Here is a 12,646-nt window from a genome sequence, read left to right on the forward strand (position 1 = left end):
ATATCATTCTTTCAGGCCAAACTGCCCAAACTTATGTAATTCACAATTTTTTTCAAAAGTGATTTAGCAACAAAATAATGAATAAATTATTTATTTATTTTTGTCTTTAAATTTCCATTTTTGCAAAATAAAGGTATAGCTTATTAAGAAGAAGAAATTTTTACGTTTTATTTATAATAAAAATACAGGGTAAGAAATTTTGGTTTGAATTTGTTTCACATCATTGTCAATAAAAATATTTATTTTCTAGCAATATATATAAATATTTATTTATGTATTAGTTAGGATTTTAATTTTTGTTTAATTAATGAATTATCAAAATAAGACTGTTTTATTATATTTGAAATTCTTTTGATCATTAAGTCAGATTTTTTTTTAATAAACTTTGATTAAGTTAGACTTAATTGATTATTTTTATAATTTGACAAAATTAAAAGTCTAGTTATGATATATATATTTTTTTTAAAAAAAATGTAAGAACAAGACCAAAATAAAAAAAAAAAATAGAAAATATTAGAATTTAATGATCCAAAATAGAAAATATACTCATTAATATTTTAGACTATTATTTAATCTGTTTTTGTCGGGGATTATATTCAATCTTTGAATTTGCACATAATAATTTGCCAATATTTTTTAATTGCGTGTTTTAGATTAATTGTAATAAAATTACTTCTAATTGTATGGAAGTTTTATCATATCAATATATCAATATATTAATATAAAGGAAAGCACAGAGAGTGTCTATGTGTCCTCTTATAATTTTTTCTTTCCATTTTTCCTATTTTTTAACACATTTTCCTATTTTGTTTGAAAACCAAATTATATGTGCAAACTAAAAGTCCCACATTGTTTAAAGATTGTTTAGGTTTAATATCTGTAGGTTATAAATAATATTCTTACTACATTACTTTCCTTTGTCTAAATTTTTTTTTATGGGTGATTGATGAACTTAATGTTGCCCAATTTTTATGGGTGATTGATGAACTTAATGTTGCCCAATAAGTTGCATTTTTTTTTTAAAGTGAATGCAAAATACATTTTTGTATTTTTCAATCTTTTTCAAGTTTAAAATGATTATAAAAAAATTAATTTGATTATTTTTTTATATTAAAAATTATTTTCTTATAATTCTTTATTTTAATTTTATTTCAATAATTAAAACTATATTGATTTATTAATGTATAATATTTATTAGAATAATAAGACACTTTAAATATATATTTTTTATATATACCTCCATATGAGACTATTGTAAATGTTAAACTTTTAAGTTATATATATTTTTCATCAAATATATGTGAGTGATAGATATTATTTATTTACACATATTTTTACATTTTTCAATTCTTGCAAAATATTTAAAATAAAATAAAATAGTTTTTAACAAATAAATCAATATCTATATCTATATATATATAAATATAAAAGAAAGCACTAAAAAAAATGAGACAAAGATTGTCTATGTGTCCTCTTATAATTTTTTCTTTCCATTTTTCCTATTTTTTTTAACACATTTTCTTATTTTGTTTGAAAACCAAATCATATGTGCAAACTAAAAGTCCCACATTGTTTAAAGATTGTTTAGGTTTAATATCTGTAGGTTATAAATAATATTCTTACTACGTTACTTTCCTTTGTCTAAATTTTTTTTTTATGGGTGATTGATGAACTTAATGTTGCCTAATTTTTATGGGTGATTGATGAACTTAATGTTGCCCAATAAGTTGCAATTTTTTTTTAAAGTGAATGCAAAATACATTTTTGTATTTTTCAATCTTTTTCAAGTTTAAAATGATTATAAAAAAATTAATTTAATTATTTTTTATATTAAAAATTATTTTCTTATAATTCTTTATTTTAATTTTATTTCAATAATTAAAACTATATTGATTTATTAATGTGCAAACTAAAAGTCCCACATTGTTTAAAGATTGTTTAGGTTTAATATCTGTAGGTTATAAATAATATTCTTACTACGTTACTTTTTATGGGTGATTGATGAACTTAATGTTGCCCAATAAGTTGCAATTTTTTTTTAAAGTGAATGCAAAATACATTTTTGTATTTTTCAATCTTTTTCAAGTTTAAAATGATTATAAAAAAATTAATTTAATTATTTTTTATATTAAAAATTATTTTCTTATAATTCTTTATTTTAATTTTATTTCAATAATTAAAACTATATTGATTTATTAATGTATAATATATATTAGAATAATAAGACACTTTAAATATATATTTTTTATATATACCTCCATATGAGACTATTGTAAATGTTAAACTTTTAAGTTATATATATTTTTCATCAAATATATGTGAGTGATAGATATTATTTATTTACACATATTTTTACATTTTTCAATTCTTGCAAAATATTTAAAATAAAAAAAAAATAGTTTTTAACAAATAAATCAATATCTATATCTATATATATATAAATATAAAAAAAAGCACTAAAGAAAATGAGGTAACATTTGTCACAAAATAAATCGATAATATTTGTCACAAAATTTTTACTTTTCTATATATTTTAAAATAGTAAACTATATTTTTAATTTCAACACTATATTAGTTTGTTCATAATATACACGTTAAAATGTTATATTTTAAATTATATCACTTAATATAAATACAATATTTATATATAAAAATTATAAAAGTTAGGCAACACCGCGCGAAGCGCGGCTTACTTTCCTAGTTTTACCAATAAAATAAGTAAATAACGTGTAAGCTCCGTAGAAACAGCAAAGAAAAGAAAAAAAAAAAAATTGTGTGAAAACAGTTAAGCGGGCCGTAGTTTGACCGTTTACCTTATTAAGTTATTACTAATAATTTTACAAAACAGTGTGAACTGTCGAAGATCTCAAGCCCACGTCAGCAACATAGTTTGGTCAAACAAACTAATTCCATTCATTGCATCTAATCGGACGGCTTATCATACTTTATCCAAAAAATTAAAAAAACATTAATATAATAATAATAATAATTGTAAGGAAGATCTCATCATTAATTAATAACTATAATAATGATAAGATAATTGATATCCGTAATTTCAAAAGAAATTAATACAAACCAAATTCCAGCTCTCTCTTTCTCTCTCGTTCTTCTCACATTTACTAACTCACTCACTCCTCGTGTTTCTCACGTATTAGGGTTTCTCTCTCTCTTTCCTTTCTGAAACTTCATCTTCTCTTTGGTTCAAGTTTTCAAAAATCGAAATTTGATCTCGCATTTGCTGATATCTTCAACTCTCTGCATCTACGTTTCCTTTTCCAGCTCAAATCCGCCCTAAAATGTACGGAATTGGTTTCACATTTGCTCTTTGTATTTGCATTTTTAAGTAGTTTCGAATTTCTTTAGTACTGTTATTATTTTGTGTTTGATTCCGTATGGGGACGTTTTTGTTCTGGTTTGGGGTGAACAATGTGTGATTGGAGATATACTTGGAGGATTTAGTTGCGTGGTTTGTGGTATTGAAGTTGATTTTTTTTTTTTTTTTGGAGAATTAAAGTTCAATACTGAATTTAGATCTGGGATTGGTGAAGGAACAGGCGTTGGTGAGTTATGGCGCTGAAAGTTCCAGCTCCAAAAGCTGCAGAGATTGCAATTGGTTCAATAGGGCGAGGATACGACATCTCAATTGATCTAAGGCTCAAATACTGTAAAGGGGACTCAGCTAAATCTTGTTTAATTGAGATTGATCAAGATGAAGGGCGTCAGATCGTTTTACCCGGTGGGATTACCATCCCAAATGTATCTAAATCTATAAAATGTGACAAGGGAGAGCGAACCCGATTTAGGTCCGATGTTCTATCTTTTCAGCAGGTAAAATTCTTTACGTCATTTGCCTAACTTAGTGCTCATTTTGCTCATACGGGTTATGATAGGTCAAACTTTCACCTGCATGTGTGGTGTACTTGACCAACCGACCTAATTTGCCAAAAGCAGAAACAAGTATATATTACTCATTAACCAAAATTTAGTCTTTGGATCGATCAGATTTTTTTGTCATTTTTTTTAACCGTTTCGTGTCACCATCGAGTATACTTGTAAGTTGTAACTATACCAAGTAATCATGTATGTATCATTGTAAAAACCTGAAAAAAGAATATTTACAAAATGAAAAGTACAAAAGGGGATAGCTCAATTCTTTTCGGTCTCGTTTGGTGGGTGGGATATGATAACATTGAGTTGGATAATAAAACTAATTTTAACAAGAATGAGTGAAAAATTCATGAGAAATTGAGATTTAAAGCTGTAAACTTTTCTCTCAAAATATTTCTTTAGTGGGACTAAATTATCACATTCTAGGTGGATTAATTTGGTAGTCGGGTTAGTTTTTCCAATATATTCTCTAATATCACACTCTCTTTATGTGACCATTAGCATAATGTAGAGTAGAGTAGTCGATGGAGATGCTTAAATCATGCTTATAATTTTTTTTTTTCAAATTAATGGAATGTATTTGTTCTTTCTCGTTCTTTTCTCTGTACAACTTTTCAAGTTCTAAGTGCTAATACTAAACTAGGTTTCTTCTACAGAAATTACTGGTGATGAGTAACCTCTGTATTTTCTCTCACAGATGTCGGAACAGTTCAACCAGGAAATTTCTTTAACTGGGAAAATTCCTTCAGGCCTCTTCAATGCCATGTATGATTTCTCAGGATGCTGGCAGAAAGATGCAGCCAACACTAAGACCTTAGCTTTTGATGGAGTGTTTATTACACTCTACACTGTTGCATTGGAGAAGTCTCAGATGGTACTGCGTGATCACGTTAGGAAAGCTGTCCCACCCTCATGGGAACCTGCTGCATTAGCAAGGTACGCACAGAGTTTAAGCGAAGTAATGTTCTGTTTATAGAGTTTCTCTCTGACGCCCCTCTCTAAAATTTATCTTTTTTTTACTTCGCTATTACAGGTTTATTGAAACATTTGGCACTCACATTATTGTTGGAGTTAAGATGGGAGGGAAGGATGTTATATACATGAAGCAACAGCACTCATCAACTCTTCAGCCTGCTGATGTACAGAAAAAATTGAAAGATATTGCTGATAAGAGATTTTTAGATGCCAGTAGCCATTATGGTACTTCTTCTCAACAAGTATACAAGAATGACAAGGTTTGTATGTTTTTTTTTACTCTCTATTATATCATATTAGATTGTCTTTAATACCATATGCATGCAAATTTCAAACCTCGTGTATTGATTTGCGTCTGTATAGCATTGCTTCATGACCTATTTTTGAAGGAAAGTGCTCTACAGTATGTATTCTAGTATCTTTATCTGATAACTTTTTTAACAGTTTGGAACCAGGGAACAGCGCCTGCAATTTGCAGAGGCTAATCCATCAAGCTCTTATTCACACAAGGAGGTAAGCTTCAGATGTAATGTTATTTTTGATAGTATTGTCAAGTCTTATGCAAAATGATTCATAACATTTTTTGGCTCGCCAAATTATGTATGATTCTAATATTGTTACTAATGTAATTTAGTTTCAGGATATTGTGACCATTTGCAAGAGGAGAGGTGGAACTGATGGTAGATCCTTATCCCATAACGAATGGCTACAAACTGTTCAGATGGAACCTGATGTGATATCAATGTCATTTATCCCCATTACCTCTCTGTTAAATGGAGTCCCAGGGAGTGGATTCCTGAGCCACGCCATAAATCTTTATTTACGTTGTAAGCAAGTGTTTATTTGCTTGCATATTTATTGATTTAGTTTGAATTACTGAAAGACTATATTCACGTATCCAGTTATTAAAAATTAATGTTTATATTTGACAAAATCTATTTAATGTGATACAGTTCAAAATGTAAAACACATACAGAGAAAAGAATGCTAATTGAGATTAGCTCAGCAAAAGCTAACCAACAATTAGAGAAAGGCTTTATTTATATTACAGAGAGTTTGTTACAAGAAAAGGAATAACAACCAAGAATGTAACTAACAACTACCTAACTGTACACAACAGTATTAACTAACATAACTAACACATAACTAACATAGTCACGTGTTATCATCCCCCCTCAAACTGAACAATGTAGGAGCCATGTGAAGTTTGGATCGTAGGTAGTTGAACCTTTCTGTAGACAAAGATTTAGTGAGCAGATCTGCAACTTGATCAATGGATGGAACAAATTGAACAGCAAGATGATGAGCTAGAATCTGATCACGAACGAAGTGCAAGTCAATTTCTATGTGCTTCGAGCGTGCGTGAAAAACTGGATTGGCAGCAAGAGCAGAAGCACTCTGATTGTCTACCCAAATGACAGGGCACTTAGAAATCGTGACTTGAAGCTCAGTGAGTAAAGACATGATCCACTTGAGTTCAGCAGCTGTGTTTGCAAGAGCCCTGAACTCACTCTCTGTACTAGACCGAGCAACCACTTGTTGCTTTTTCGAGGACCAGGAGATTAGATTCTGTCCAAGGTAGACAAGGTAGCCACCAGTAGAGCGTCGATCATCGACACAGCTTGCCCAATCGGCATCTGAATAACTGGTAAGAACCATATCTGTTGTTGGTCGAAACACTAAACCTTGTGATATTGTAGCCTTGAGATACCGCAGGACTCTTTTACAGGCCTCCCAGTGACATGTCGTAGGTGCCTTTAGGAATTGGCTTAGTTTGTTGATTATGAAAGCCACATCTGGCCGTGTAAGAGACAAATACTGTAAGGCACCAATAGTGCTACGATACAGAGTAATATCAGAGAAGGGTTCACCCTCTGTCAAGGACAGTTTTGCACTTGCACTGGCAGGATTTGGACAACCTTTTGCACCTTCCATGTGAAGCTTGAGTAGAAGATCGGTGATGTATTTAGTTTGGGACAGATACATCCCAGTGTGATCCCTGTAAATTTCAACTCCCAAGAAGTAATGTACTTCTCCTAAGTCTTTGAGGGAGAACTGGTGGTTTAAATCAGTGACAAGCTTACTGATGAGAGACATATTCGGCCCTGTAACTAGTATATCATCAACGTATACTAGGAGTATAACTTGATTCGATCCTGAGCCATAAGTGAACAAGGAATTATCTGACTTAGAAGCCGTAAAACCCCACTGATATAGACAGCTTTTGAGTCTGTCATTCCAGGCTCGAGGAGCCTGTTTAAGGCCATAAATGGCTTTCTTTAGGAGACATACATGATCTGGTTTTTCAGAATTGACAAAGCCTGAAGGTTGTTTCATATATACAGTCTCTTGGAGATTGCCATTGAGGAAAGCATTAGAAACATCTAACTGCTTAATAGACCAGTTTCGAGAGACTGCTAATGAAAGGACCGTGCGTACTGTTACAGGTTTTACAACTGGGGAGAAGGTCTCTTCATAGTCGATTCCTGGGGTTTGTAAATAACCTTTGGCCACAAGTCTTGATTTGAATCGATTGAGAGAGCCATCAGCATTGAGCTTAATCTTGTGTACCCATTTATTGTCAATCACATGCATTCCTGGTTTGTATGGTACAAGTATCCAAGTTCCAGCCTTTTTTAATGCAGCAAACTCATCATTCATAGAGGCAAGCCATTTGGGATTTTTCAATGCTTCAGTGATGTTTCTAGGCTCAGTGGGTAGTAGAGATTCGGGTAAAGGGTGCTTTGTGGCTAAATAGGCTTTCGGTTTAACTATCCCATTTAGTGATCGAGTGGTCATAGGGTGAACTCTAGGGACAGGATGTGGGGTAGCATTGTCTGTGTTGCTAGGCTGAGAAGTGGAAGTGTGATGAGAGTCAGGGTTATTTAGTGAGACTGTAGGTGGAATGAGTGTTTGTCTTGCTGCAGGGATAGGTGGGATAGTGGTGGGAGGTAATTGTTGTTGTTGTTGTTGTTGTGGTGGTGATGATGAGACAATTGGGGAAGGGACAGGATTACATGTTACCTCAGTTGCATTTGGAAGTACCACACCAGAAGCAATAGGATTAGTTTGTGTAGTATTAAAACTAGCAGTAGGTAAAACATGAGGATAAGCATGTACCTGACTTGTTGCAGAAGCAGAAGGAGTGCCAGGGTAGTGAGTTTCATTGAAGTTGACATTCCTTGCAATGTATATTCGACCTTTAGCACTCTCACAGAGATAACCCTTGTGATATGGTGAGTAACCAATAAAAAGGCACTGCTCAGACCTGAAATCCATCTTATGAGAGTTATAGGGTCTTAAGTGTGGAAAACATGCACAACCGAAGGGTTTCATGATATTGTAGTCAGGTGTTTGACCAAAGAGACACTCAAAAGGACTAATGCCATCAAGAATTGGGGTAGGTAATCTATTAATAGTGAAGGTAGCATACTGAAAAGCATGCCACCAATAGGAGAAATCTAACCGAGACTGTGCTAGAAGTGTAAGACCAGTCTCAACGATGTGCCTGTGTTTCCTCTCAGCCCTCCCATTCTGTTCATGAGTGTGAGGGCAGGGATGTGAGAAAATGATCCCCTGATCAGATAGAAATTTCTTGAATGGCTTGTATTCACCCCCACCATCAGCTTGGACACCTTTGATAGGTAAACCAAACTGTTTTTCAGCCATTGCTTTAAATTTTAAAAACATATCCAGGGCTTGAGATTTGAGGGAGAGGGGATAGATCCAGGTAAACCTACTATAATCATCAATGAAATGAATATAGTATTTGAATCCATCTTTGGATGGTATATGGGATGGACCCCAAAGATCCGTATGCACAAGTTCAAGGGGTTGAGTCGAGTTGGTTTGAGACAGAGTAAATGGTAACCTGTGATTTTTGCCTTGCTGGCAGGCATTGCAAAACTGCAGGGTCTTAATTGACCCTGTATGAGGTAGTTGAGGGAGTAGTTTGGTGAGAGTAGCTATAGAGGGGTGGCCAAGCTTATGATGCCAAGTATTAACATCAGGGCCTGTAGAGGCAAAGCATGCAATAGGCATAGATGAACCAGAAATTTGTTCTTTATTGATATTCAATTGAGTACAAGAGGATACATCAGTATTGACAATTGAACAAGTGTTCAGATTACAACAAGAACAATGAACAGAAGCAGTAGTAGTAGTTAAAAGACACTCTAAGGCAGAATTTGACTTGACAGAACCATCACTAAGCATGTATAGCCCATCTTTACGCTTTCCTTTGAGGAGAAGAGCACCTGTTTTCTTGTCCTTGACAAAACAACAGTTTTTGTGAAACTCAAGAAAGATGTCATTGTCATCAACTAATTTAGAAACACTGACAAGATTCTTAGTGATGTGAGGAACTTGTAAAACAGATTGTAATTGTAAAGGACAGGAAGGAGAATAAGATGGAATAACAGAGTTGCCTACATGAGAGATAATGAGTTTCTTACCATCACCTACAGTCACGGTTTCTGTGCCAGTGTAAGGCTGTTGAGTGTCAAAGGTCGAATTGTCAAAAGCAATGTGAGCCGTGGCCCCAGTATCTGCATACCAGGTGTTGTCATCACCAAAGTCCTGAACTAGTGTTGTCATGTAAGCTTGAGGGTCATAATCAAACTCTAGTTCAGTGAGATGGGCCCTGGGAGGAGGTTGATTTGGGCGAGGCACAACCCAGTTCTTGTCGAACCTGTAGTGGCAAACTGGTGCAGTATGACCCGATCGAAGGCACACTTGACATATAACTCGTTGTTGATTATATCTTGGATATCCTCTGCCTCGGCCATTGGACGATTGGGGATAGTCATTTTGTGTGTTCTTGACTGAGGAAAAGGGTCGAGCACCTCCTGATCTTCCATTAGCAAAAGCAATGTTGGCCTGCATCTTGACTGCAAGATCAGTCACAGTTTGGTGATGCTCAAGTCGACTTTCGTGAGACAATAGTAAGGCCTGAACTTCTTCCATGGTAAGGATGTCACTTCTGGATGTGATTCCAGACACAACAGAATCGAATTCTGGACCCAGGCCGTTGAGAAGTTGAAGAACAAGATCTTGGTCATTTACTGGAGAACCAGCAACACTTAAGGCATCGGCGATCGACTGAACCTTGTCGACATATTCAGAGATGGAAAGATTGCCTTTCTGGAGATTAGAGAACTGGCCTTTGAGTTGAAGCCTTCGAGCTCTTGTTTGGCTAGCAAACTTTTGTTCAAGGGCGCGCCAGACACCAGCAGATGAATTGTAATTGGCCACAGATGCAAGAATGCTCTCTGTCATGGAGGATCGAAGCCATGACAGTAAGAGTTGGTCTCTTCGTCGCCATTGAAGGAAATCTGGATTTGGTTCACCTGTAACAAGAAATTGAGGAGGAGGGATTCCCGTGAACAAGATCTCATCGAGATCATGTCCAATCACAGTGGGAACCACTTGAGATTTCCAAGAAAGGAAATTCAGTCGATCGAGTTTGAGGGTGAGAGAAGAAGTAAGAGAATTTGAGAACGGGTTCCATGTTGCAGTAGCAGGAGTGGCATTTGCCATTGAAGCACGAGCTGTTGAGGAAGAGGCATTCGCCATTGAAGCAGAAGCAGGATCGAGAGACGTGAGTCAACAGCGTCTGATACCATGTAAAACACATACAGAGAAAAGAATGCTAATTGAGATTAGCTCAGCAAAAGCTAACCAACAATTAGAGAAAGGCTTTATTTATATTACAGAGAGTTTGTTACAAGAAAAGGAATAACAACCAAGAATGTAACTAACAACTACCTAACTGTACACAACAGTATTAACTAACATAACTAACACATAACTAACATAGTCACGTGTTATCACAAAAAACTGAAATCCTGAACTCATGATGTCTGTTGTTTCAGATAAACCACCAATTGGAGAGCTCCATCAATTTTTGGAGTTTCAGCTTCCAAGACAGTGGGCACCAGTGTTCAGTGAACTACCCCTTGGTCCCCAGAGAAAGCAACAGAGCAATGTATCTCTACAGTTTAGTTTCATGGGTCCCAAGCTTTATGTGAACACCATATCGGTATAGCATCTCCTCATAAATGTTGACCTGTGTGGACTTCATTTTATGACCTTGAACTATTGCTAATATTAAATGTTTTGCGTTAGAGTTTATTAATCCTTTTTGTTTTTTAGAAGTGCTATTTATAAGAAAGTGTTTGTTGACGGGTTTCCTTATCACTTGTATGTAGTGTAGTGGAGAATTCCTTGTTTATGTAAATGTATATTTCTGTAAAAAGCTTGGCTTGCTTTCCTAGTTGCCTATTTTGTAACTTGCAAAAAGTTCAAAGTATCTTTGATACTTTCCAGATTCCAGATTCTTGGTTATTTGGTTTCTGAAAATTTCTTGATTTACTGTGCATTCTTTATTGCAGGTTGACGTGGGTAAGAAGCCAGTGACTGGTCTTCGGCTATATCTAGAAGGCAAGAGAAGCAACCGCTTAGCCATACATTTACAGCACCTCTCTTCTCTACCCAAAGTCTTTCAACTTCAAGATGATCCAGATGGAAACTTCTGTCGTGAATCCTATGATCGTAAATACTATGAAAAAGTTCAATGGAAGAACTTCTCTCATGTTTGCACTGCTCCTGTAGAATCTGATGAGGATCTCTCTATAGTTACAGGAGCCATGTTACAGGTTGAGAATTATGGTATCAAGAATATCCTATTCTTGAGACTTCGCTTCTCTAGAGTTTCAGGAGCAACAGTTGTAAAGCATCCCGAGTGGGATGGGTCACCAGGGCTTGGAGCCAAGTCTGGATTAATATCGACACTTATCAGCCATCACTTTACAACAGTTCATAAGCCACCTCCAAGGCCAGCAGATGTAAACATTAACTCTGCTGTCTACCCGGGAGGTCCTCCTGTTCCTGTCCAAGCACCTAAGCTTCTGAAATTTGTGGACACCACAGAAATGACAAGAGGACCACAGGACAATCCAGGGTACTGGGTTGTTTCTGGGGCAAGACTCGTCGTTGAAAAGGGCAGGATTTCGCTACGAGTCAAGTATTCTTTACTGACTGTAGTCTTACCTGATGAGGAATTGTTAGAAGATAATTAGAACTTCTGGGAATTGTTGTTTTCGGTTTGGGCTTCTAATCCATCCATGGAGAGGAGGGAAAGAAAATGAAAGAAATAAGGACAGTTACACGATTTTCCTATTTCTGACGATGTAGATTTCTCGCTGCTTGTCAAATGTTGAAGTTAGTGGGAAATGAGTGGTGGAGTGGGGTTATTGAATGGTGGCTAGTATAGAAGGAAAGAAGTGAAAAATAGGACACAAAAAAATTGGTTTCCCCCATTACTTGTAAGCATGCAATTTGGGGATGTGAATGACAAAATTGAAAGGAGTTGGGCTGAATCAGGTAGCTAGGCTAGGCTACACAATTGGATCAAATTCTTTTGTCTGGGAATATTTTCCTAATCTCTATTTCGACATATAATAAAAAAAAAGATACTGTACTATTGTTGATTAAAATACACAAAGCTTCTCTTTCATACACAAACAGGTTCCTTTAGCAGCCAAAATCGAGAGATGCTTGTACAAATTGCCCTTCCAAAACAAATAACTGATAAAGGTCTCTACCACATTAAGTTGCAACTTCAAGCAGTCTATGAGATAAAAGACACATCAAGCTGTCTCCAGCTAGAGCTTCAATTGCAGCATTTTCAACCATTAGTAATTATCCATTTAATTTCATATAAAAAGTAAAAATTATAATCATCTTCATAATTGGTTCAAATCTAAGAATGTTGAGTACAAAT

At 34.8% G+C, this 12,646-nt stretch overlaps 1 protein-coding gene across 7 annotated transcripts; it reads left to right on the plus strand.

The window, feature by feature from the left end:
• Positions 1-3,027: 3,027 nt before the first annotated feature.
• LOC115697343 (MACPF domain-containing protein At4g24290) lies at positions 3,028-12,359 on the plus strand. Of its 7 annotated transcripts, none has more exons than XM_030624303.2 (8): positions 3,028-3,298; positions 3,549-3,828; positions 4,586-4,824; positions 4,922-5,123; positions 5,308-5,376; positions 5,498-5,690; positions 10,737-10,903; positions 11,256-12,359. In XM_030624303.2, exons 2-8 carry the CDS (start codon positions 3,568-3,570, stop codon positions 11,940-11,942), a joined length of 1,818 nt encoding a protein of 605 aa, XP_030480163.1. In that variant the 5' UTR covers positions 3,028-3,298; positions 3,549-3,567; the 3' UTR covers positions 11,943-12,359. The 7 variants fall into 7 exon arrangements, with proteins under 7 accessions (XP_030480163.1, XP_060974927.1, XP_030480164.1 ...); XM_061118944.1 differs by having other exon boundaries at positions 5,504-5,690; XM_030624304.2 differs by having other exon boundaries at positions 3,045-3,298; positions 3,515-3,828.
• The last annotated feature ends 287 nt before the right edge of the window (positions 12,360-12,646 follow it).

This window comes from Cannabis sativa, chromosome 7, assembly GCF_029168945.1.
Source record: "Cannabis sativa cultivar Pink pepper isolate KNU-18-1 chromosome 7, ASM2916894v1, whole genome shotgun sequence".
NCBI lineage: Eukaryota > Viridiplantae > Streptophyta > Magnoliopsida > Rosales > Cannabaceae > Cannabis > Cannabis sativa.